Source organism: Physeter macrocephalus, chromosome 17 (assembly GCF_002837175.3).
Source record: "Physeter macrocephalus isolate SW-GA chromosome 17, ASM283717v5, whole genome shotgun sequence".
In the NCBI taxonomy this organism is placed as follows: domain Eukaryota; kingdom Metazoa; phylum Chordata; class Mammalia; order Artiodactyla; family Physeteridae; genus Physeter; species Physeter macrocephalus.
The window spans coordinates 38037859-38062025 of NC_041230.1; the positions used below are offsets into that span (position 1 = coordinate 38037859).

The window sequence follows — 24167 nt, forward strand, 5'->3', positions numbered from 1 at the left end:
ATCCTCTATCTGACAAAGACCTTCATAAGTCTGTACCAATGACCTTCAAAAATTGATCTCAATTAGTGATTATTAGAGCTAGCCAACACTGCTTAATCTTCATCCTTTTGTAGTTAGATTCTTTTAGCTTCTAGTCCTACTTTTTTGCCTCACTTAAAAAAAATTTTTTTTAACATCTTTATTGGAGTATAATTGCTTTACTAGTCCCACTTCTTTATTATTCTACATTAAATACTAACCACAGTCAAGCCAAATTTTTATCCTTCACTTCTTTGCCCTTCTGAGTACTGCCACTTGAAAATTTGTCTGATGACAAATCACAGACTTCTGCAGTTAAAGAGACCTTATTAGTTTAACACCATCATTATATAGCTAAGGAAATGGGAGTCTTAGATATATGAAGTAATTTGTCCAAGGACACACATGGAATTAGTGGCAGAGCCTGTATTCAAGCCAAACCTAATTTATTTCCAGGCCATTCCTTTGCTTACATATTTGCTTTCCCAGGTCCTGTTTTCTCATCAGATCACAAGGCTACTCCCACTCTTTTTTTCTTCAGCCTTTTGCTCCTCAGTGGAACTATGAAACTGCTCCCATACTTCCAGGTATCTAGTAAGAAGGTACATACATCTCTTCTTGCTCTGACCAGTGAGTGTAGTCCCTTACCCATAGGATTTTTCCATTTGGATGTTCTAATTTCGAAATCCAATTCCAGACCTAACCTACCACCTTCCTCCTCTAAATTCCTCCTCAGCTTATTTCCAGTAGTGACCGCGCTATTCTTCCTAGATTTAAAACGTTGGTGGTAGTGGCGAATCAATCCTTTCCTCTTTCCCTCTTCTTACCATCACCACACTCACTGTGAGCACCACATTTGTCCAGGTCCTTTGCATTATCTTTGTCTAAATGATTTCCATGCTTCTACTCTTTTGGCCTTCAAGAAGTTGAACAGGTGTTTTGAAACTGATTCTACCATTTACTAAGAAAATTGTGTGAACTGGCAAAGCCTCTGTTAACTGATCTGTAAAGTGGGGTAATAGTGATCTTAAAATGCTGTGAAGATTAACTGAAATAAGATATAAATTTCAATTGTAAAAGTTAACCCATGGATACTCAATAAATATTTGTGGAGTGAATGTTAGTTCCGTTCTCCTTATAGCCATGATGAGTATATGAGTTTGAAGAATTTTTTTCTTAACTACCTAAAGAATAAAAAGATTAGATGGGGGGCTTCGCTGGTGGCGCAGTGGTTGAGAATCTGCCTGCCAGTGCAGGGGACACGGGTTCGAGCCCTGGTCTGGGAAGATCCCACATGCCACGGAGCAACTGGGCCCGTGAGCCACAGCTACTGAGCCTGCACGTCTGGAGCCTGTGCTCCGCAACGAGAGGCCGCGACAGTGAGAGGCCCGCGCACCGCGATGAAGAGTGGCCCCCGCTTGCCGCAACTGGAGAAAGACCTCGCACAGAAATGAAGACCCAACACAGCCAAATAAATAAATAAATAAATAAATAAATTTTTTAAAAAAGATTAGATGTTAATATTTGAAGATTTTTTTAAAGGGGTTTGAAGCCATTTCTTTTCTTTTTTTAACATTTATTTATTTATTTTTGGCTGCGCTGGGTCTTCATTGCTGCACGGGCTTTCTCTAGTTGTGGCGAGTGGGGGCTACTCTTCGTTGCGGTGGGCAGGCTTCTCACTGCGGTGGCTTCTCTTGTTGTGGAGCACGGGCTCTAGGCACGTGGGCTTCAGTAGTTGTGGCGCACAGGCTTAGTTGCTCCATGGCATGTGGGATCTTCCCGGACCAGGGCTTGAACCTGTGGAACCTGTGTCCCCTGCATTGGCAGGCGGATTCTTAACCACTGCGCCACCAGAGAAGTCCTTGAAGATTTCTTAAACAATCATTAGTGTCTCCTTTGCTCTGTGATCACTTCAAATGCTAATTCTAGAGATTTTTTTTTGTCTTGGTCTATTTTTGTTTATAACAGCTGTATTGAGATATAATTCATTACTATAAAATTCATCCTTGAAAATACACAATTCCTTGGTTTTTTAGTATATTCATAGAGTTGTGCAACCATCATCAGTATCTAATTTTTAAACATTTTCATTACTCCAGAAAGAAACCCCATACCCCTGAGCAGTCACTCCCCATTCCTTCCTTCCCATTACTCCTGGCAACCACCTATTTATTTTCTGTCAGTTCTGGCCATTTTATATAAATGGAATCAAACAATATATGACGTTTTATGTTTGGCTTCTTTCACTTAGCATAGTGTTTTCAAGGTTCATCCATGTTGTAGCATGTATTAGAACGTCATTCTTTTTTTTAAGACTGAATGATATTTCATTTTGTGGAATAGACCACATTTTGTTTATTCATTCATTAATGGTAGACATTTGGGTTATTTCCACTTTGGAGCTATTATGAATAATGCTGGTATGAACATTTGAGTACAAGTTTTTATGTGGATGTATGTTTTCAGTTCTCTTGAGTATATGCCTAGGAGTGGAATTAGTATAGAATCTTTAGTTGATAAAGCAAAGAATTTTCATTTCAAAGCAATGAGTTCTCATGGTGAGAGAACTAAAGTTTCTTATTTGGGGTGTTCTCGTCTATGTTGGTTCCTTAAGATTAAAACTCTTTGCACTGGACCTCACAGAAGACTGTGCTTCCTGAGGTGCTTGACACATCATAGAAACCAACAAAATCAAGAGCCTTTTCTGAAAGGATCAGAAATAATACAAATGCCTCCACATTATAAAGGATGTTTGCATTAGCATAGGGTAACAAAATAACCCCCAAATCTCAGTGGTTTACTCTCATCAAAGCATTTATTTTCATTTACTTTATATACACGTGCAGTGCAGGAATCAGAAAGGGAAAACCCTCCTAAAAGGATGAAATTAAGGAAAAGTTAGATTAAGGTGAACACATTTCAAAAGTATCCTATCTTCTGCTAGAGCAAGAGCCTTTAGAGTGAGGGTAAGAACGTTTACCTTTTCCCTCAGCCATTCCCCTTCCCAAACAAAATTGAACTGAAAGGTAGAGAAGGTGGGGGTCTGGAACAATTTTTGGAGTGATGTTGCCATCCAGTTCAAGAGCAGACTTCAAGCACTGTCTTTATCTTTATAGAAAGCGATGGAAAGGGAAAAAATGTCTTTGAAATAGTGCTTGGCATTGAGCATCATATGGTCAGTCACACAGAGGTCACTAATCACTCTTCCCTTTCTTGTTTTTCAGTGAACGAGGTAATTGGGAGAGACATGTCCCAGATTTCTGTTTCCCAAGGAACAGGGGCGAGCAGGCAGGCTCCCCTCCCAGGTCCTGATTCCCTGGATTTAGGAAGATCCGACGGGCTCTAACAGCGCTCACTGCAGCCTTGTGTCCACCATCATGTACTTCTCAGCATGTTTCTCTCTTTGGACCTTGGGCTTCCAACTCTGCAACCTTCAGGATGGAGCCAGGAGTTGGGATCACCATATGTGGGGAAAGCAGCATTTCTCCAACTCAGGCCTTGGGTAGATTTTGTAAAAGAACAGGAGCAGCACAGGCTGTCTGATCTTTGGGGAGATGAGCTTTGCTTTTTATATTTAAATAGGATACTTTTATATGATGGGTGCTTTGAGTGTGAATGCAGCAGGCTCTCCATTTCAGAGGTGCTGCTTTTGCAGGTGATCTGGTTGCTTAGCTAGGATTGGTGATTTGTACTGCTTTATTGTCATTTGAAGGACTCTTTAGCTTTGATGATATTTTTAAAGTAGAAACTTTTGATAAAACCTTCCAGAGGCAAACATTAAAAAAAAATTATTCCCCCAAGCCCACACCTATGCCTCGGAAACTCAGCATGTGTCCTGAAGCCTTTCATAGATTCATAGGAAGTAAAGCCAAATGTAGCTTATACCTCTTTATAAAAGTAAACTGTTAGATAAAATGACACCATTCCAATCATTGAAGTGTTGGAATATAAAATGACATTCCAGAGCATAGCATTTTTGTAACTTTCTAGGTAATCTTCCTGCAATCTCTCCATGCTGTCTCCATGTCGAAATTGCTTTTTTCCCTCAGGGCCTTGGGTAAGATAACTACATGTAAGGGAACTTTGAAAGGTGGGGTTTCTTAGCTTGGTAGCTTTAATTTCCTGCCATCCAACAAACAGGTAGATTGTGGAGTACTCTTCCCTTTTGTGTCCTCTGGTCCCAGACCTTTTCCAAGTGGAAGCATCTGCATTTGGCTGCCACAATCTTGTGATTTGTTTAGGCAACTTTGCTGCTTCTAGCTTATCTCTAGAGGCCAGGCTGTGTCAGAAGCTAAGTACAAATGAGTTATGCTTCAAGACAGGAGCAGAGAACATTCAGGATTCCAGATGGGACGCTTTTAAGATTTACGCTGGCATGGAAGGCTTTTCCCTCATTTTGTTTACAGCCTAAAATGATTCTGGCCTACCCTCCCATCTGCATGGCCTAAAAAAACAGCCTTTTTCTAAAAGGCTTTGAGGCAATTCCAAAACTGAGATAGCATTCTAAACCTGACCCTCCACACCAAAGATGCCCTGGTGCTGCTGCTGGTAAGGCTGGTGCCCAAGGCGGGGCCAGCAAGAAACTCCAGCCTGCTGTCTACCAAAGGAGGTGCCCGACTTGGGTGCTTTTTTCAAACCCTGCCCTTACCCCTCCCCTTAATGGGATTAGTTTCCCGTTCCAAGGCTTGGGCCTATTTCAACACCCATGAAGTTTGCAGTATGTTTTCAAATGAAATGTACTTTTATTCAGGAAGCAAACTTTCTGAGTGCCTACATGTGAGACAGTGTGCTGGGCTGGTCAAAGCCTTGATGCTATTATTCCAGGGGATTGTGGGTCCTAGATGCCAGGACTGTCTACTGAGGCCAAGTGAGGCCTGGGTGGAGGGAGCCAGCTCATTGCCTACCACCTCTAGTCAACCAGTTAGGAGCTCTTGACCCAGGATGAGGAAGTATGGTCTTTTTTTTTTTTTTTTCCTTTAAGCCATGATGTTTTAGATTTCTCCCTAAAATTAGTTAGAAAAAAATGCCTGTACTTCAGCAAATCACTCTAGTCCTTTTTGGAGCCTGGTGTTGTCACATTTTCTTTGAAAGTGAGTTTTGTGTCACAGTGTGGATAGTGAGATTTGCTTCAGCGCCTGTGGTTGGAAGCCCAGAGTTTCCTTTGGAGGGGTTGCGGCGGCTGGCCGCCTTGAGATGAAGTTCCAGAGAGTTGGCCAGACTTGCCTCCACCCTCTTGCCCCTGGTGTAGCTGCCTCACATGGGGTTCTTGCAAGAGCTTCCCTTGCAAGACCCTTTGGGGGTTGCTCTGCTGCCCTCAAGAATAAAAGCCTCTATGATACAGAGTTGCTATGCACCAAATTTTGATGCCTTTTAAATACCTTGATGCCTGTAGCACTAGAAATGCTCTTTCCTATTTAAAATAAAAATTAAATTTTAAAATAGAGCTTTGTATACTATGTAAGCAGTTTTGTATCAGCTTTGTAAAAGCTTTGGTGTAAAAGACAGTATTTTTTGGTTTTGTAGATAAATACCTTAATTTTTGTGCAACATAGTGGTGTTAACAGCACACATCCATTGGACTAAGCAAATTGATTTCTAGTAACAGCACTGAGGAACTGGGCATGTGCTAGGACCCACCCCTTCCCCCCTCCAACCCATGCTATATCTTGGGTTGAGGAATGGGATGAGCAAGCAGCCTTCTGCTTACGGGAGATGCACAGAGAAACATGGCTGAAAACAGCTAGGAACAGATGATGTCTTTGGGTTCAAGTGTGGTGCTGCTGCCCGGGGTGCAACCCACCCCTGCCCAGGGTTAGCCACTGTCACCAGAGCTCTGCTGAGTCTGGCTGTAAAGCCCTGTTTTTGATACTCAGAACAGATGGTCATCTGTAAGGCTCAGATGGGTTCAAGTTGAAACCTTGTATTTTATAAAATGGATGATGTTCAATTAAGGAACTGATTCTCAGTTATGTTTACAGCACTTGAGATTGTGTTTTCTTGTACATTTTGTATTTTAAAACCTTTTATAGGAGTACAGTGCTCCTTACACAAATACAAAGGGAAGAAGAGCCAGCAATTCAGGCTCCTCAGTTACAGTGCTGAAATAATAAACGGTGACAGGTCAACAGTCTCCTTGAAATCTGCCTGAGTGTTCCTCTGCATGGGGCTGGTGTGGAGCCCCTCACTCTATGCCAAAGTGAAGGGCACTTTGGCTTTTAAAAAGTCCACTTGATTGGGAACCTTTGTTTATTTTACGGAGGAGAGGGTAGAGTTCCAAATTCCTTCCGAAGCTTCAGTTCAGCACCCTCTAATGGGTGCAAAGGACATTCCAAGGTGTCTGCTGAGTTCAGGACAACTGACCTGCCCAAGGTGTGCATGAAAAGTAGGCAGAAGTCCCTTTAAAAGTCAAGCCTGAGTTTTTGTGTGCGGGCCTCCTGCCCCCTATTGTCCTCTGGGGATATTGCAGTACAGTCCATCAAAACGGCCTGTGATTTTTGCCATCTGTTATTCTTTGTGTCAAGCTAGAAGGGGGCTAGCATCCTTAGGTGGGACCACCCCTGGCGGCAATGTGACCACAGAGGTCAGTATCCTGGGAACTGGGGCCAGCGCTCTCTGCCACCCTGCCCCCCACCAGAAGGGACAGGGGAAGGTAGAACATTGGGATCTTTACTCAGAAGCCCCCTGGAGTCATACACTGAAGGCACCAGGGTTTACATTTTTCAAAAAGAAAGCAAGCCTGCTATGGATATCAGCCCTATGGAATCTGTAGGCATGGACCATAGCCAAAACAGAACAAGGGCTCTCTGCTACTTAAGAGGCCCAGATCAGACCACTGGGAGCAGGGTAGTGCCATTCCACCCCCAGCCCTGCATTCAGGGTCCAGCCATCGTCTTTGGGGTGGACAGGCAGAGTAATAAGTAGGGGGGATGGAGCTGGGGCTTGAGCTCTGGGGGCCTTCTGAGAATTTTGACAAGCCAGAAAGAAGCTACCAACCAGGTTGAGGGCGCTGGTTCTCTGGATGCAGGAGAGAGAGTCCCGTTAGCTGAGGACATCAGCCAGCTCTTACCTCCTGGCTCCCTCACCTACAAACACACCCATTCTTTGGGGGCCTGTAGCACAGTGCGAGGTGGGTCACCAACAGGCACCAGACTGGTGTAGTCATCAGGGGCTAGCTGCAAAAGTGACAGATTTTTAGGCAGGTAGCTCCAGGCTCAGCCAGGTTCCCAAGCCCTCCAGCCACACCTCACCTGGTAGGCCTGGAAGATGCTGAGCAGATCCTTCATACCAGCTGTGTATGGGACACCCTGCATACGGACCAGCGCTCCTGGCTGGGACAACACTGAGGTGGGAGCAGAGGCCAGGGCAGCAGGGGGCGTGGTGAGGTAGCCCACAGTGGTGGGGGAGACTGGGGGGCTAGGGTGGGAAAGGCAGGGATTTAGTAGTGCAGTGCCACCTGTGGCCTAGACCAAGACCTACCTGCCTCTTCCCTTGCCTCTGCCTTGTGTTTGGTTCATTTCCTCCTCCCTAATACCCCTGTCTCTACAGAGTCAACTCTGTTCTAGTTTGTAGATGGCATCGGGCAGCCCACATCTGTCACTCCCTTGTCGTCTCAGAGTAAAGTCGAAGTTCCAGCAGACCTTGAGTTATTTGGCCCAGGAAGGGGATCACGATCCTCCCCCAAACCAGGAAAAGGGGGCAAGACTGTGAAGTAATCTTAGCAGCAGAGTACCTGGGGTAGTAAGCTGTGTAGTTCATGTAGAGTTGAGTGGCTGGCCCTGGGTAGTAGGCCACCGGGGTGGGGGCAGCGGGCACCCTGGCAGCTGGGAGCAGTGCTGAAGAGGGATACAGAGCTGCTGTCTCAGTGGGAATGAGTGTTGGGGTGGCCTGGAAGGTGGCGTAGGTGGGCGGTGAGAGGCCTAGAGGCAGAAGTAGAGAGCGTATCTGCAGGCAGCCCATCACTGCCCTGGATGGGGCAGCCAGAAGGGAATCCCCACCGTAGAAAGTGAGGGTTATAACAGCCTGGCCCCCACATGCCTCCTTCTTCCCCAGCCCCCTGGGACACTCACAGGGCAGCTTGCAGGGTGGAGGGGACATGCCACTGCGGCCCAAGGTGCCCCCCATCAGGACATGGCTCATCTCCTCTGTGGAGCAGGGGACCACCTCCACATAGCGTTCCTTCATTGCTTTCTTATGGCAACGCTGAGCAGCAGCTAGGGCCCGCTCTGCTGATGTCATCTGGATGAAGGCATCACCCGATGGCCGGCCCTGTGCACACCATCTTGTAAGCAGTCTGTGGTGTGCAAAAATGCCTTCCTCCCAATCACACACCCCTCTGTAACTAAGTGTGCTACCCCACTGGATGCAGCTTTACCTGCTGGTTGAGTACCATATGCACACCGTGGGGCCGAATGTCAGCCGCTGCCTCCCCCAGAAAGCTTAGGATGTCTTCGATGGTGGCTGTGTAGGGCAGGCCTCGAAGGCGTACACAGTCTCTCCCGGTCCCAGCTGCCAGTGGGAAGGGGATGGGCAGCAGTGGAGCAGTCAGTGTGGGAAGGAGTGGGCTGGAGGCATAGCGGTTCAGGACCTAGTAAGGAAGGAAGCAGCAGGCTGGTTATGCCAAGTAGGGCAGGGCCAAGGAGGGCATGGAAGGGGCACCCTGGAGAAGCACACGGGGGTAGGGGGAGCCCTGGGTGGCTCACCTGCTGCACCTCGGCTGCAGTGCTCCGGAAGAGTTCAATGTATCGCTTACCCAGCGTGCCCTTATGCCTGCGTAATGCAGCCTGTGCCAGCTCCTCACAGGCGAAGAGGGCAAAGGCATCACCAGTGGGCCGGCCGTCAGGGTGGCGCACAAAGAGCAGCCCATCGGCACCCCCAGTCACTGGGCACTCTGGCCCCAGGAAGCCTAGCACATCTGCTGGCCCAGCCGAGAAGGGCAGTCCCCGCAGCCGCAGGATCACTTGGTCTTCCCGTGACAGGAAACGAGCCACCTCTAGTGAAGTGCCTTGGTGGGGGGCGTGGGAGTCACCTACTGACTTCATTTGTGCCCTTCCAAATACCCACCCACACCTAGCACACAGGGGAGCAGAAAGGCAAGGGGCGTCGGGGAAGCAGGACATGGATCAAGAACCAGGGGGATCTAGATGCTTTGGGGAGCACACTCACCCCCTGCGATCTTTACAAACTCCTCTCCTGTTGCTTTATATACCTGTGGGAACAGCCCATGAGTTTCATGCTTGCCCGACCTCAGCTCTGCCCTGCTCCGCTCCCAAGCCCAGAGCCCCACCTCGATATAGCGGACACCCATGTGGTGCTTGTGTCTCTGCAGTGCTAGGTCCCGCTGCTCGCTGTCCACAAAACGGATGAGGGCCTCACCATTTCTGCGGCCCTGGGCGTTGAGGCACAGTGCTACACCACCCCTGCGGAGCCAGTGCTGCGTTAGTGCCTCCTGGGTAGGCCTGCCCTCCTGGGTCCACCCATGCTGCTGTACCCACCTGGCAATATTGAGCCCTTTGAAGAATCTAGCCACGTCCTGGTCTGATGACTGCCAGGGCAGCCCGCGAGCCCGAACCACAGTCTCGCTGTCCACCACGTCGGCCTTGCTGCTGTGGGGCGGGGCTCAGTCAGAGCTGTCCAGCTGGTGCCACCCCCAACCCTGCCCCCTCACTCACCAAGGCCCTGTCTCATATTTCTGCTTTACCACTTCGGGCTTCAAAAACAGTTGACCTGAGAGGAGATGGCATGGGGGTCAGCAGGGTCTGGTGGAGGGGGGTCTCCCCACCAAGCGCTGCAAAAAGAGGACAGTTGAGGGGGATGAGGAGGTAACAAAGGGGCTTTCACCTTGTGGTCTCTCAGAGGTGACAAATGGGGAGGGGAACTTGGAGGAAGTAATAGGCAGGCAGTCACCCAGCCCTGAGAGCAGGTGAAAGGTGGTGAGAGGAACCTTACCGCTGGGTCCATCAAGCAGGTGGAGGATGACAGCTACCATTGTCTTCACTTCCCACACCCCAAAATCGTCCTCTGTGGCATCTGTCTCCAGCCCCAAGTCTGTGAGCAGAGAACTAACAATGAGGAAATCCCAGCATGAGAGGGCAACCAGCATGTCACACCGAGGCTCAAGTCCCCTACATAGACACATGCAGAATCCTGGCAAACACATTTGTTTTGGCCCAGCTCATGGATCCCCTTAAAGGTCCCCAGCCCAGACATATGTAGACATATGCCCACATTCCAAATGTGCCCCAGCACAGGCACAGAGACATGCAGTCAGGGACTCAGCAGGTAATGTAAACTTGCATGTGTTCATTCAACCCACCAGCATGCACATACTCAGAGACATTCAGCCTACAGCCGCCCCTCCACCGTAATCCTGCTAGGTCACAGATACCCTGTGCCATGGTGGCCACAGTGAGATCCCTGGCAGGGCGGGTGCTCGGGTGCTGCACGTGGAACTCTCTGCGGAGGTCGTAGAAGGAGAAGAAGGTGTCGGGGAGCACCAGGTTCTGGGGGCACATGGGAATGGGGATGAATGGGGGTAACTGAGCTGCCCTGCCCACCCCCGTGACAAGAGGGGTCCTAGGAACCCTACCCCCTGTTGTGCCCTCAGTGGTGGCATACCTTCCTGGAGGCCTCAGGGTGCAGGACCTGTCGCAGCAGCTGCTGCCCATCAGTGCAGAGCATGTAGGGGCCCCCGCCCAGCAAAGCCACATCCCCGCTCACCAGCTGTGAGAACTAGGAATAGGGAGCAGAGAGAGACAGAGGGACTCACAGCTAGGCGGGCAGGGGGAGGGAGGGCGCAGGCCTGCAAAGCTGGTTCAGCCAGATGTTCAGCCCTACCCTGCCTGGGGAGGAGGTGGCCATGCCTGTTGGGCCTGGCTCTGTGTCCTCCTTCTCCCCCAGTCCACTGTTACCTTCTCCAGGCCAAATGGGAGCAGTCACATATCACCCAAGCCCCCATCACACACACTCCAGGAGTCTGGAATGGGGCCAGAGCAAACACCTGGTGGAGTAGGACAAGCCAGGTGGGAAAGGGCGGGGCAAAGCAGGTTAAACCTGTCCCTGACCAGGCACCACCCTCAGGTGGGGGAGGCCCAGTCCTGCCTGAGGCCCGGCCTGCTCATGGTCAATGGCAGCCCCACCCCTAGGTCTGACCAACTGAGGGGCAGAGAAACTCCAAGGACAGAACTGACAGAGCTCCACACCTGGACGCCAGGGGCAGCATGAGCTTTGACCCAGATCTTATCGACCGGCTGGCACTGAGTTGTTTGCTCATAGAGGGGGCGGAAAGCTGCCCTGCCCCTCCCCCATCCTCTATCCGTGCTGGAGAACTGGTACAAGCACAAACCACAGGCCCAAGAACCTCTCCTAACCCCAGCTTTACAATCTGAGGCTGGCAGAGCAAGGCAACCCAGCACACTCCTCAAGTGCGGGCTAGCTTGGGAGTCCTTCTGGAACAGACTCAGGTTCGACATCTTTGTGCCTGTTTCCTCATCAGGAACCACCAGAGTTGTTGGAAGATGAAAGAACTTGTGCCAGTAAAGCACTTTCACTCATTCCACTCAAGAGTCAGGCATAGGGTGAGCCCAGTAATGAAGATAAGAAAAACAGCAAAGGGAACCGACTCCCACTTCAGCCAGGGCCGGGAGGCACCCCAGGCCTTTGCACTCAGGAGGCAGGTAGCCTCCAGGCGGGGCCCGGACAGCGCCCACGCCTGGCCAGCCGGCCGAGACAGGCCTGGACGAGCAGCTTACACCTGGTGGCGCCTGCCTCCTGGGCAGAAACCGCCCTACGCCCCTGCTCCAGCGTCTCCCTGGCGGGTAGGTGGGCCGAGGATGCAGGCAGCAGGGACCGTGACCTATGGCCAAGTCTGGGCCCCTCAGCCCTTTCAGCTTCCGGCTGCTGTTCTGAGAGACCTGGCCGGGCAGGTCCCCAGAGGCGTCTCAGCCTAGCTCTCCCGCATGCCGGGGACTCTGGGAGGGGTCTCGCAGCCTCCATCTCCACCCCCTCAGTAGGAGTGGACCACTGGAAAGTCTGAAAAGACGACCCCCTAGGAATGGCCGGCACACGCGGACACACGCACACGCGGGAGTCGCTGAAAGTTTCAAACAACAGGAACCCGTCCTACCGCCCCGGCCAGTTGGTTGTGGTGCGCCAGGCCTCGCCTCCTGCCGCCTCTCCCGCCGAGAAATGTCCCTGCAGCCCAGCCGGCCTCCATTCACCCCGGCCCCAGCGCTCACCTGCTGCAGCACCTTGTCCAGCGGCTCGGCCCGCGCCAGGCTGTCGGCGCTCAGGCCGCTCGCCTCGCGGCACTGCGGGCTCAGTGCGGCCGCCTCGGCGCGCACCAGTGACTTATGCAATGTCCCCACCTGCGAGCGGCGGGGAAAACCGATCAGCCGCTGCGCCCCTCGGATCCTGAAGCTCCCTGGAGATCCCACCGCCCTCTTTCCACTCTACCTGGCGGCTCCGCGGCTCCACAACTTGCCAGACTAGGAGGATTAAGTCGGTCTCGTCGGAACCCAGGTCCTGCCCCAGCGCACCCGCCGTGGCCCCGAACAGTACGACCAGGGGTCCAGGCCCGGGACGGGGGTCGGCAGCGGAGTCTGCGGCGGGGTTCGGGCCTGAGGGCGGTGGCTGGGGTGGCGGCGGAGTCATGGCCGCAGAGGGGGTGGGTGCTCGGCCAGACAGACACACACGGACCGACGAAGCGCACGCACTCACCGACCGACGGCAGACGCAGATCGGCTTGGGCGGGACACCGTGTGTTATGGGCGGCACCTGCGGCCCCGCTGCCGCAGTGGGCGCTGCTGAAACCCGCCCAAGGCGCCCCGCAGGGCGGGGCGGCTACCGGCCCCCGCCCTCTCTGGGCGAGTTACCTGTCGGCCCCGCCGGCCACGTGACCGAGGGCGGACCCCGGGAACTATGGGGAAGGGCCGCTAGACTCTATCCCTGCACGCGCACACTCACAAGGCCGGCCTGGGCTCGCGCTCCCCCAGCGGGCCCTGCCTGACCTCTGGGGCGACCCCCTTCCCTTTCCGCTCCCCCACCGGGCCTCCGCCAAGGAAAGTGCAAAACCAGGGGCCTTTTTTAGTCTGTAAGGGTCCTTTGGACTTGTGAAAATCACCAGGAGGCAGCCTGGAGGCTGTGGGGGTCACGACGGCCGGTCTGGAGGGGTAAAAGAAGTCACCCAAGGTCAAAGGGGTCGGTAAGAGTTACCAGGTATCACCCAAAGGCTTGTAGGGGAGTCGCCAGAGGTCGACTGGGGTGGGGGGAGGGTGGCAGGAAGCACAAGAGATCATTAGACCCATTTGGGTATTCACCAGAGGTCAGTGGGCAGGGTTTGTGCACACAAGTGCGAAGGCTGGGCCTCAGCCTGGCTCCAGGAAGTGCCCGCGGTGCCAAAGAACGGCCGGAGGTGCGCAGGCCTCGGTGCTGGGGAAGGAAGAAGCGCGTCTCCCCCATCCCCGGCCCCAGCTCCCGAGAGCGGCTCCGCGACGCTGAGCCGGATAGTCCCGGCAAGGAGCCTCACCCCTATCCCACGTGAGGCCTGCCGCCTGTTTTCGCCCTTCCCCCTTGACAACAGGCCTGTTGCCTGGAGATGTGAGCGTGCTGGCCGGTGGGGGCTAGAGGCAAAAGTGCAATGTGCGTAAGGGAGCCGCAAATCCTCCATCTCTTCTCTTCTTCGGACAGCCCTTCGTGGAGGGCTCCCAGCACACTTTCGCCCTGTCGGGCTTGGTGAGGCTCCTTTACGGCGAGTTTCCAGGCCGCCCCGGACTTTCCCGAATTCTCCCGTTTATGTGACTGAGCAAGTGAAGAAGAATCCGGCGGGAAGAACGGGCTCCAGCCCGGCAGGAGCAGACACAGAGGGTTGCCAAGCCCGAGCCGGAACTGGGGCAGGAGCCGCACCTCACGCTTTCGGACAAGCTGGGTGCTACGTTCGGACTTTCAGACAACTGAGAGAGAAAGAGCCCGGCATAGAGGAGGCGCCTCCAAGGCCTTGCCCACTAATTCAAACTGCACCGCGTCCCCATTTGGCGGATAAACAGACTGAGGGCGCCCGGGACACGGCGGCTGGAAGGGAGAGGGAAGTAGACTGGTTTCCCAGCGGTTTCGAGCGACCAGCACTTCACCTTGCGGTGTAGGCGAATGTTCACGCTCCGCTGTCCTTGGTAAGACCGCCACCCTACTGCCAACCCGCTTGACCCCACCCCCGGAGGCGCTAAGCCAATCAGGCCCGGGGGGGAGGAAGAAATGCGCTCTTCGGGTACCACCCTCTAGATAAGCCTGGAATGTCAAATATTTGTTCGGTGGGCGGGGCGCAACTGCGAGGTAAGGCCCCTCCCCCACCCAGCCAGGAGCTCGCGTGCGCCAGGCTAAATCGAGCCTTCCTCCCCGCCACGCCCTTGCAGCTAATTGCACTTCACCCCAACAGCACCCCAGCCTCTCCTAAAACTTCCCTGGCGTGCATTGCCCCTTGTCAGGCTCCAGACTGGGCTCTGCTCCTAGACGACAGAGCCCCGGGCCATCCCGGCGCTACCTGATCTAAATCTCACCCTTCCTGGCGCCCCCATCTATTCAACCTTTAAGACCTTCGCGCTGGGCCCTTCCATATTCTTCCTTCAGCGCGGGTCTCAAAGCCGGGTTCCCGGGGAAGCCTCCCCCTCGAGGTGCCGTCCTGAGCGCATTCCCACTGGAGAGGCATTCATGCGTGTACAGGTCCCTGCGGGGTAGTAACCCCAAGCGTGGGGCGGCTCCCCCAAAACTCCTGTGCACCTGCCCGAGCGCCTCCACCTACATGACAATTCCCGATGTTTGGACTCTTGAAAAACTAAATTCGTTAAAACAACGTTAGTTCCCCTGCTTTGCTGAGCTCCCTTACTCATCTTCAGATGGGTCCTCCCAGATCACACCATTAATACTAAACAACCCGCACTCTTGTCCCCCAGCCGGCTCTCATGTTTCCTTTCTGCGAGCACTAAACCAGCTACTAACAAGATAAATCATTTATTGTCTCCCTACCCCACCATCCACCCACCCGCGAGAATATCAGATCCTGCAGGAAAGGCTCAACCCCAGAGCCTATCACTGGGCCTGCCAGGCACATAGTAGTAGCTCAAGAATGAATGAATGGTTGACTAAGCTCTCTTCCCGTATCCAAGGAAAGTAACCTTCCCTGGGGCCACAGGGCCTTTGCACTAGAGTCTCATCTGTGCCCTTTCCTCCCCTCCCAACACACCCTTGCCCTAGTTAACCTCTGCCCTCCCTCCAAATTTTCCCCTCTCAAGGCACATCCCTCCTTAGCAGGGGGTCGCCACTGTAGTTTGAGATTTCTGTATTTCACTGATAAATGTCCCCCAGCCCCACACCGCTACTAGCTAGTGTTCACGAATCACGAATGAATGAATAAGAGATACAGTACACGGGAGGAATCAGCGAGGCTCCAACGGCACACCCAGAGTCCTTTCCCAAACCGTACTCTGGGTACCTAGGAAAAAGGAACTTGGTCCAGCGAGCCTGCCCGCAAGCTAGCGGAATCCCATCCTCACTTCAGCCCTTGGAAGCCTGCCACTAAGGCAGCCGGCGCTCCATCCGCAGGTACGTGAAAGTCTGGGCAGATACAGGGTGGGGTTCCTCACCAGGGGAGTGTGGCTCTTCTTGTGGACCTCCAGGGCGTGTAGGAATGGTGTAAAACACCCTTCTCGCTCCCTCCTGGGAAATATTCTGCTGTCGAAGAGGATTCGACAACTGGGTGCTTTCTTGGCGATCCACAGTCGCGGCGATCCACACTCGCCGGCCCAGGCCCATCCCCACCCTCAGCGGCCAGCGGCCCCCAGCTGGGCCAGCTGCGACCCTTCCTTACCTCCCAGGCCTCCAGAGTAGCAAGCGCACTAGGTTCCCCTGGGGTTAGCATCTCCGCGCCTTTGCCGCTGAATAGCCTCTGAGTAACCACCAGAGGGCGCACTGACTCTGTAGACGGAACCAGGTGTTGCGGGGCAGGGAGGAGGAGCTGGCACTGGAAGGCTTGACCGGAGGACGCCCCAGATGAAAGGGGAAGCCCTTGACACCGCCCCCCAGGCCACTTACCTCCCGCTTGAGTCTCTTCGAGGCTCCTGGCTCTCTGGACATAGGCCAGGATTTTAAGCTTGGTCATCAGGGCCCTCAAACTGCTCTGTTCCATTTTCACCCACCACTGTGCTCTACACTGCTGTGATTCTTCTGGTCTACAGACAGCTGCACATGCTAAGCTCCCTGCCTGGAACACCCACCTACCTACCTAATCATCCCTGTGTTTTCCTGGCACACTCCTACTTATCCATCAAGACCCATCTCTAACAATTCTTCTTCCAGGCAGCCTTCCTTGATGCCTAGACCAGGTTAGAGGCCCTGTTCTGGGCCCCTTGCCCTAGGGTTCTGTCATGGTTGGGTCAGTGTTGGCCTCTCATGACTCTAGGGAGGCTCTGGCAGCAGAGGAATAGGAGGCTGCTGAGCTGTGAGCTTTAGGGAGAATCATTTGCCTCCAAATAGACTTAGCTCTGGTTACCACACCAGCTTAGAAGCCCTGGTGTTGATTGGGTTGCCCCAAGCCCAGCCACCCACCTGGTTCAGGTAGGGAAGCTTGGAGCTGGGGCGAGAGAGGGGTGGTTGCAGAGGGCCCAGTTACAGAGGAGGGCAGAGGCTGCTGGCTGGATTCTCACCTGAGGAAGATACCACAACTGGCCTGGCTCCTCAGTCCCACCTCTAGCCTTTGCTCAGAATGTTCTGCTCCACAGGAACACTCTACCTCTTTCCCAGAATTCACATCCAACCTGTGGACCTCTCAGTCCTTTATCTTCTTCTCTAGGTCTGACAGGCACCAGGACCCTATCTTGGAAAGGGGGAGGGTTATAGAGAAGGTGGTTCATCACTTATTGATTCAACATATATTAAGCACCTGCTGTGTGCCAGGGATTATGCAGGTGGTAACTGAGGAGGACAAATGAGGGGCTTGCTCTTCCAGCAATTATATTCTAATGGGAGGTAGGCAGGAGCTGCTTCAAAGCCAGTGATCATGTCTGGGCTGAGACCTAAATCAGTTGGGTCCCCAAAAGTGGGGTCTGCAAAGTGGTCCCCATGCAACAAGTGCAGAAGTCCTGAGGGAGAATGAGGATGTCCTGTCCTAGGCAGCAAGGAAGCCATTGAGGCTGGAGATGAGAGAGTTGGGGAAGTAGAAGTTGGGGGAAACCAGAATACCCGCCAGGGTCCTCACTCACTGTGAGTGAGATGCATATGATGCATGCAATGGGAGGGTCATAAATGGGGTTAGGTGGACAGTGATGGGGCCTGATTTAATGTTTAATGCCACAGGAATAAAAGCATAAATTAGGACATCAGTAAGGAGGCTAGTATGGAGATGAGGGTAATGTGGCTTTGGGAGGGTAGACCTGGCAAAACTTGGTGACCACCTAGTTGTGGGTCTGAGACTCAAGGAGGTATCTTGAGTCCGGGATGACCCGGGGTCTGCAGCCCAGGGGATCATGTGAATGATAGGGTCATGGTGAAAATGAGGGAACCTAACCCTCTGACCCCTCTCCATAGTGCCAGCACTGGTTATTACTGACCAGACCTTGGCACCCCCTGCCCCAATGGCCATGGTCCTATCATCTTCAGGGCCTTTAGGAGTGGGGCAACAGGGAACTGCTCCCAAGAACAGGGCCACCCTTTGAGGAGCCATGGCATCTGAGGCTGCAGGGCTGACAAGACATTCAGACTGGCCAGAGTCCAAGGCAGCGCAGGCTGCCCTGATCCATACCCTACCCCCACTTAACCCTTGGCTCTGGACTCCTGCCTGTCCCTAGCCCTGGCAGAAGGGTATCTATGGTCTCCCATACTGGGCCTGCACCAGACTGGTCCTCAGCAGCCCCTGTGCTGGGGCCTGGGATGGAGGTGAGGGAGGCAGGGGTTTTGAAAGGGGATCACTGGGCCAGGGTCTGAGGTGGGAGATAGTTGGACCTTAAGAGAGGAGGGTATTCCAACCACGAATGTGTTTCACTAAAAGAATATAGGAGGGGCAGGCCAAGATGGTGAGTAGATTCATTGAGGGTCACTGCAAAGAGGCTGGAAAGGGTCAGCCATTGACCAAGAAGAAGAAAGGAAGGAAGAGAGGGAGGGAGGAAGGAAGGAAGAGAAGAAGGGAGGGAGGAAGGAAGGGGCAGGATAGAGGTCTTGGGACCAGCCAGGGATGACCAGGGTATTGACTGGCTCTCAGGAGGGGTTGTGTGAAGGATCAAGATCTCCAGTCTCCAAACATGCTGGTCACCCTATTCCAGAGTGACACCTGGTACCAGAATATTACTGGTTGTCAAATCTTTGCCCACTCTATTCGCCCCCGATTCCATGCACAGAGAGTCTGAGTCCTCTCTGGATCCCCGGTTCCGTGGGGTGGGAGTGGTAGGGGGGACATGAGGTCCCAACACCCCTTCCGGTCTTCAGGGGAACTAACCGACGGACTGGCGCAGGATTGAGGCTCAAGCCCTCTCCTAACCCGGCGAGCAAACTGTTTAGTCGGCGGCGGGGAGGGGGGGGGCGGGGGGGGGCGGGAGGTGAGTCTACACTCCAGACCCTGAAACAGGCGAACTGAACTCTCACTGGGAAGCAAAACACGCTGACCTGGCCCTTTCCCGGTTAGACAGCAGGTGGCCCCTGGGCCAGTGTAGCTTGAACCCAGATGCCCTCGGGGCAGGGTGCAAAGAACCGACTTGGGAGTTGCGCAAAGGTCCTGGTCAGTCTCCTCAGGCTCAAGAACAGCCTGGGACTCACTTCTCCCCTTCTTCCTCTTGCTTTGACCCGGGTAGTTCAGTAGCGGCGAGCACTGGACTCTGAATTCCCATTCGGCCCGGCGCATTCTAGATCCCTCTTCAAGGAGGCGCCAGGAATCGGGGATGAGGGCTGCGCTGCGTGGACTCAGGGTACCGAGGGCTGGGCTGGGTACCCAGCAGACGCGAGCTCGGTCTGATCAGCTGAGAGCGTGCGCGAAAGCCAGGCTGAGCCTCGGTAAATCGATGCGCTCGGCGTGCAGCGCGGTTAAGGGAGTTGGCCAGGGATGAGTAGGGGCTGGGCGGCGAGCTCTGACTGGGAAGGAGAGTTCCTATAGGCAGGCTGTTTGCAGGAGGCGGATCCTGATTGGTCCGGCCTCTGTGAAGGCTGCGAGCGGCGGGGTTAAGCGCGTCGCCGCCGCCCGGGCCTAGGCGCGAGACCGCAGAGCTGGATCCGCGCCCCGGACCTGGAGCTGCGGTCACTGCCATGGGCCTCCGCCTCTGCCCTTACCTCGCCGCCCTGCTCCCGAGTGGCCTCCTGTTACTCCTTATGCTCACAGATCTGGCGCTCCCGGCTGGACGTCCGCCACCGGTGGTGCTGGGTGAGGCGAGCGTCCAGTCGTGTGTCCGTTCGCTCGTGCGTCGGCTGGATGGGGTGCGGGCGGGGCTGTCTGCATCTGCTGTAAGCACGGGGTGAGGGAGCGTATGATTGTCTTGTCACCTGGGTCGGCCCGTCCACTTCCTGCTAGGCTGGGCGCTGTTGTGGTCAAACTCTTGTCACCTTACCCTATAGAATATGGGGGTAAGTGGGAGGGTTACCACCCGTTTGCGCATCGGTACGCCTGTTAATCTCATTCCCAAGCCTCTCCTCATCCCCATTTTTTATCTGGAAAGACCGAGGCTCTTTGGCCCCACTCGTGATGGCCGGTAGGAGGTAGGGTGGCTTCGGAGTTGGCCCCCAGGGGCCTCAGCGTTGACTTGGGCTTGGCTTGGACGCTGTCTCCCTCCACCCTTCCAGCCCGACACGTTTCAGAGGGCATTACTGAAAGGGAGCTCTTTGGAGAAGGATTGCTCTCCTAACCTGCCACCAGGGCACTCCCCTAACTTATCAAATATGTGGCATTGGGCCTGAGGGAGGAGGCCCAAGGGAATCTGAGGATGGCTGTAGACAGAGGGAGGGGTTGAGACAATGGCTATGAACAGATGTCATACTGTACCCTTACTCCTGCCAGATCTACTTGGACTACGCTATGTTGGGGCTAGGCAACCTCCCCTGTCTACCTCCTCCTTGCTGCTGGCCCAGGCAACTGTACAGGAGCCAGGAGTATTTCCTTGTGGTGGGTGTGGCAGGGATGAGACCTCTCTGTCTTGGGGTCTTTGGGTGTCTCATTCAGGCCATCACTCCCACGAAGAGCTAGTGTGTTGGTGGCCATCCAGGGCTCCTAAAAGCAGAGGTATGCTGAGGTGTACATTACATACTGAGTCTGCTGCAGCATGACCCCCATGCTCTTTCTGCTGGGAGTATTTTAATGGGGATGATGCAGGTCACAGAAGGGTAGGGTTGGCAGGCAGTGTGATCCCAGGGGTCCTCCACCAGGAGCTCTGGGCCAGGAAATGTTCCCGGGGAATGCTGGGCCCAGGTTCACCATGGAGTTTGGGCAGATTTGGCCTTGCTTTCCCTAAGCTTGCAGGATGATTCCCAGAGGTGAGGTCTGTGCTGGGCAGGCACAGAGAATCCACTGACCCAGTCAGGGAAGGTTTCCTGGAGTACGCAGCTGGAGCTGAGTCCAGGAGAGAGTTCCAGGCAGAGGGAACTACGTATCAGAGGGAGGAAGCTAAGCAGTTCAGGCTCTCTGGAATGGAGTGGGGGAAGGAGTAAATGGTGCAGGGCTCGTGACTGGTTGGGTCATCTGGACTTTGTCTTGGGGGCCTGCAGGGAGCCTTGTGTGTACCTAAGGAGTACTGAGTATGAATGGTGTGGCATTGGAAAGTGTGTGGTCTCTGACCGGACTGGGCCTAGGCCTTTTCACCTGTATTGGTGCTAAATGCACTCATTAATTCATTCAGTTCTTAGTTATCCTAGGTCACAGCAGAGGAGCCTCAGGTTGTACCTAGAGGCACTGAGCAACTGGAATCGTAACCTGCCCAGCTTCTCAGAGAATGAGGCTATTGGCATTAATCCTGGGAAACCCCATGGTGGGCAGCAGACAAGCTGTTCCTGGGCACAGAGCAGGGACCTAACCTTGGCCATCAGAGGATCAGCATCCAAGGGTGACCAGTCTCTGTGGGTGGGACTCAAATTGATGGTAGAGAAAGCAGAGGCCAGAGAAGGGATACCGAAGGCCCTGGGTGGGGGAAGGGACTATAGCAAGATATTTCCACCTCTCCCAGCCTCAGTCTCCTTATCTGTAAAGTAGGCATAATAAGGATATTCTTCCCAGTGTTACTTTAGGTGAAAGGCATGTGGATGGCTCTTATCTAGTTCTAGGCACAGAGGGACCCAGGAAGTGACCATTGGTATTTTTAGAGGCCACACAGCCTGGCCAGGCAAAGGGTATCCAGGCAGAGCAGATTAGGTGACTTCCTCTTTCAGCTATTTCCTCTCTGGTGGAAACAGTGACCAAGGTTTCTTCACTGCCCTGTCTAGTCCACAAGCATCTCATCTAGAGGCTGTCATGCTGGGGACTCCCCACTTCTGCACCACTTCATGAAGGGAGGTGAATGCAGGTGCCACACCTCCCTCCCGTGGCTTCCCTGAGGACACAGTGGGATGGTGCACAAGGAGGGCGTGCCCTCTGCAGGGCTGTGTTCACAGCTGGAGGCCAGTGAATGCCCTCGAGAGCCAAACACTGGATCCTAAATGGGGTTTGGAAGGTGTCAGGAGAATGGCATGTGGGAGTAGGTGAGGCCTGAAAAGTCACTGGGAGTAAATGGACTGTGAAGGGCCTTGAATGTTAGGCAGTGAAGCAAGGGGGGAAGGGGGGATGGGTATGTGTGTCACAAGGGCCCCAGGGCTCTGTATAAGACTGAATAAGTAGAGTGAAGTCATCCTTGGAGCCTGGTCACACCCACCCCCATTGGGCTGTGGCTGGAATGGTATGTTGCTTCGAGAGAGCCATTTCCAACACAGGTGAGCCAAGATGCTAGGGCCCTCCAGGTGAGGTGCACTCTGGAACCTTTAGCAGGGTTTAGCATCTGGGCTCTGGCCTTTAGCAAGCCCTGAGGACCTCAGTAGGCTGGCAGGTGCCTGCTTCTCTCAACTGTTTCTGTTCATTGCCCCCCTCCAGAGCCTATCCTGGAGTGCCTTCTTTGGATTTATTTTTGGCTGGTTAAGTGGCCCAGTGCTCTGTCCTGTTTCCCAATCCTCCTTTCAGAGTATACAAGACCCTGCCTATGAAGCTGAAACCACCGTCTGTACCCCGACACTGAATTAAATCTCGGAGACGGAGTTTTGGGTGAAGTAGAGAGGAATAGCTTTATTGCTTTGCCAGGCAAAGGGGGCCACAGTGGGCTAATGCCCTCAAAACTGTGTGTCCCAACTTGGCGAGGGTAGTGAGAAGTTTGATAGTAATGGTTCAAGAGGGTGTGACATTCTTCTGATTGGTTGGTGGTGAGGTGAGTGGGAATCAACATCATCAACCTTCTGGTTCCACTGTGTCTGGGGTCTGCTTGCTTGTGGGCAGCATACCATCGTTAACCCGCTAACCATTGACTTCTCCCATCTGGTGGGGGTTTCAGTGTCTGCAAAACAGCTCAAAGATGTTGTGTGTATCCCTTGATGGGGAACCAGGACCTTGCCCCAAGGCTGCACTATGGTTTCTTTTTGACTCTTTCTCCTTTGTCTTGCATCCCCTCCCTTCCCTAATTAGCAACTGCATGAATCTGCCATTTGGAACTCAGGGAAGGTCATGGAGGCTGAATGAAGCCTATTTTCTGTAATCAAAGAAATGGGGAACACAGAAAGGCTTTTGTGCCTAGGAGCCCCACAGGTATCACCTACTCTGCAGCCTGGGACAGCCATGGGTAGAAGGCCTTTGGGTTTACAGCCTGCCAGGCCCAGGGTCTCATTCATGCTCTGTGTACCCCTTCAGTGCCCGGTGATTTGGGCAACCAGCTGGAGGCAAAGCTGGACAAGCCGACAGTCGTGCACTACCTCTGCTCCAAGAGGACAGACAGCTACTTCACACTCTGGCTGAACCTGGAACTGCTGCTGCCTGTCATCATTGACTGCTGGATTGACAATATCAGGTGGGGGCTGGGGCACAGGTGGGGCGCTGCTCGCTGACCCGGTCTAGAGATGCCTCCAGAGCCCATTTCTATCTCATCTGCGCCTCGAGGTCTCAGGCTCACGGTCACTGACCTCTCTCCCTTCCCATTTCCTCTGTCTGGTCCACACCACCTTGGCACTCTCCCAGACAGAACTTTCTTCCCTTTCCTGCTGCTCCTGTCCCTACCCTCTCCAGTGAGTGCCTCAGGCCCTATTTGTGGTTTCTATGCTCCAGCCCCTATTCACAGCCTCGACTTAGCCCCCACCCTTTCCCTTGCCTCTGACTTGGCCACACCTGCCCCCTCCAGCTGCCTGGGGATTCCTTTCCACTTGCTGTTCTTTCAGCCTGGAATCACCCTTTATACCCTTTGCCTGATAAACTCCCTCCCGTTCACTCTTTAAAGCCCAAGCCTGCTTCCTTTTTTTTTTTTTAAAAATCTTATTGGAGTATAATTGCTTTACAATGGTGTGTTAGTTTCTGCTTTACAACAAAGTGAATCAATTATACATATACATATGTTCCCATATCTCTTCCCTCCCTCCCACCCTCCCTATCCCACCCCTCTAGGTGGTCACAAACCACCTAGCTGATCTCCCTGTGCCATGCGGCTGCTTCCCACTAGCTATCCACCCTATGTTTGGTAGTGTATATATGTCCGTGCCACTCTCTCACTTCCTCACTTCGTCACAGCTTACCCTTCCTCCTCCCCATATCCTCAAGTCCATGCTCTAGTAGGTCTGTGTTTTATTCCCGTCCTACCCCTAGTCTGTTCATGATATTTTTTTTTCTTAGATTCCATGTATATGTGTGTTAGCATACGGTATTTGTTTTTCTCCTTCTGACTTACTTCACTCTGTATGACAGACTCCAGGTCCATCCACCTCACTACCAATAACTCAGTTTCATTTCTTTTTATGGCTGTGTAATATTCCATTGTATATATGTGCCACATCTTCTTTATCCATTCATCTGTTGATGGACACTTAGGTTGCTTCCATGTCCTGGCTATTGTAAATAGAGCTGCAATGAACATTTTGGTACATGACTCTCTTTGAATTATGGTTTTCTCAGGGTATATGCCCAGTAGTGGGATTAC

At 53.2% G+C, this 24167-nt stretch overlaps 3 protein-coding genes and 1 long non-coding RNA gene across 20 annotated transcripts in view; 2 read left to right on the plus strand and 2 right to left on the minus strand.

The window, feature by feature from the left end:
• NFATC3 (nuclear factor of activated T cells 3) overlaps positions 1–6148 on the plus strand; it is a 133149-nt gene extending 127001 nt beyond the window's left edge. Inside the window, exon 11 of one of the 3 annotated variants that reach the window (XR_003676490.2) lies at positions 3243–3313. Coding sequence is in view for 1 of the 3 variants with exons in the window: in XM_024124837.3 (XP_023980605.1) it covers positions 3243–3364 (122 nt within the window). In the remaining 2 variants the exon portion in view is untranslated. Of the gene's footprint in view, positions 1–3242 lie in introns of all 3 variants that reach the window. The other 2 variants (XM_024124837.3, XM_024124838.3) reach the window with 2 other exon arrangements.
• A 135-nt stretch (positions 6149–6283) lies between these two features.
• Positions 6284–19382, minus strand: ESRP2 (epithelial splicing regulatory protein 2). 12 transcript variants are annotated; one of them, XM_007122522.4, is made up of 15 exons: positions 12469–12815; positions 12252–12380; positions 10633–10746; positions 10403–10517; positions 9964–10062; positions 9687–9741; positions 9510–9620; positions 9302–9434; positions 9181–9223; positions 8718–9019; positions 8390–8602; positions 8085–8283; positions 7748–7934; positions 7266–7431; positions 6284–7190 (listed from the first exon to the last, which is right to left on the minus strand). In XM_007122522.4, exons 1-15 carry the CDS (start codon positions 12664–12666, stop codon positions 7101–7103), a joined length of 2154 nt encoding a protein of 717 aa, XP_007122584.1. In that variant the 5' UTR covers positions 12667–12815; the 3' UTR covers positions 6284–7100. The 12 variants fall into 12 exon arrangements, with proteins under 12 accessions (XP_007122584.1, XP_023980609.1, XP_054935331.1 ...); XM_024124841.3 differs by having other exon boundaries at positions 9510–9617; positions 12469–12813; XM_055079356.1 differs by lacking the exon at positions 7748–7934 and having other exon boundaries at positions 12469–12971.
• The window catches only part of PLA2G15 (phospholipase A2 group XV), a 15344-nt gene continuing 10106 nt past the window's right edge, over positions 18930–24167 (plus strand). For 2 of the 4 annotated variants that reach the window (XM_028477667.2, XM_028477668.2), the window contains exons 1-2: positions 19052–19405; positions 22895–23051. In XM_028477667.2, coding sequence (XP_028333468.1) covers positions 19291–19405; positions 22895–23051 — 272 coding nt within the window. In that variant the 5' untranslated portion in view covers positions 19052–19290. The other 2 variants (XM_028477666.2, XM_007122521.3) reach the window with 2 other exon arrangements.
• Positions 22241–24167, minus strand: part of LOC114483986 (uncharacterized) — a 13997-nt gene continuing 12070 nt past the window's right edge. Inside the window, exon 5 of the long non-coding RNA XR_008615613.1 lies at positions 22241–22544. This is a non-coding gene — a long non-coding RNA (uncharacterized lncRNA). The remainder of the gene's footprint in view (positions 22545–24167) is intronic.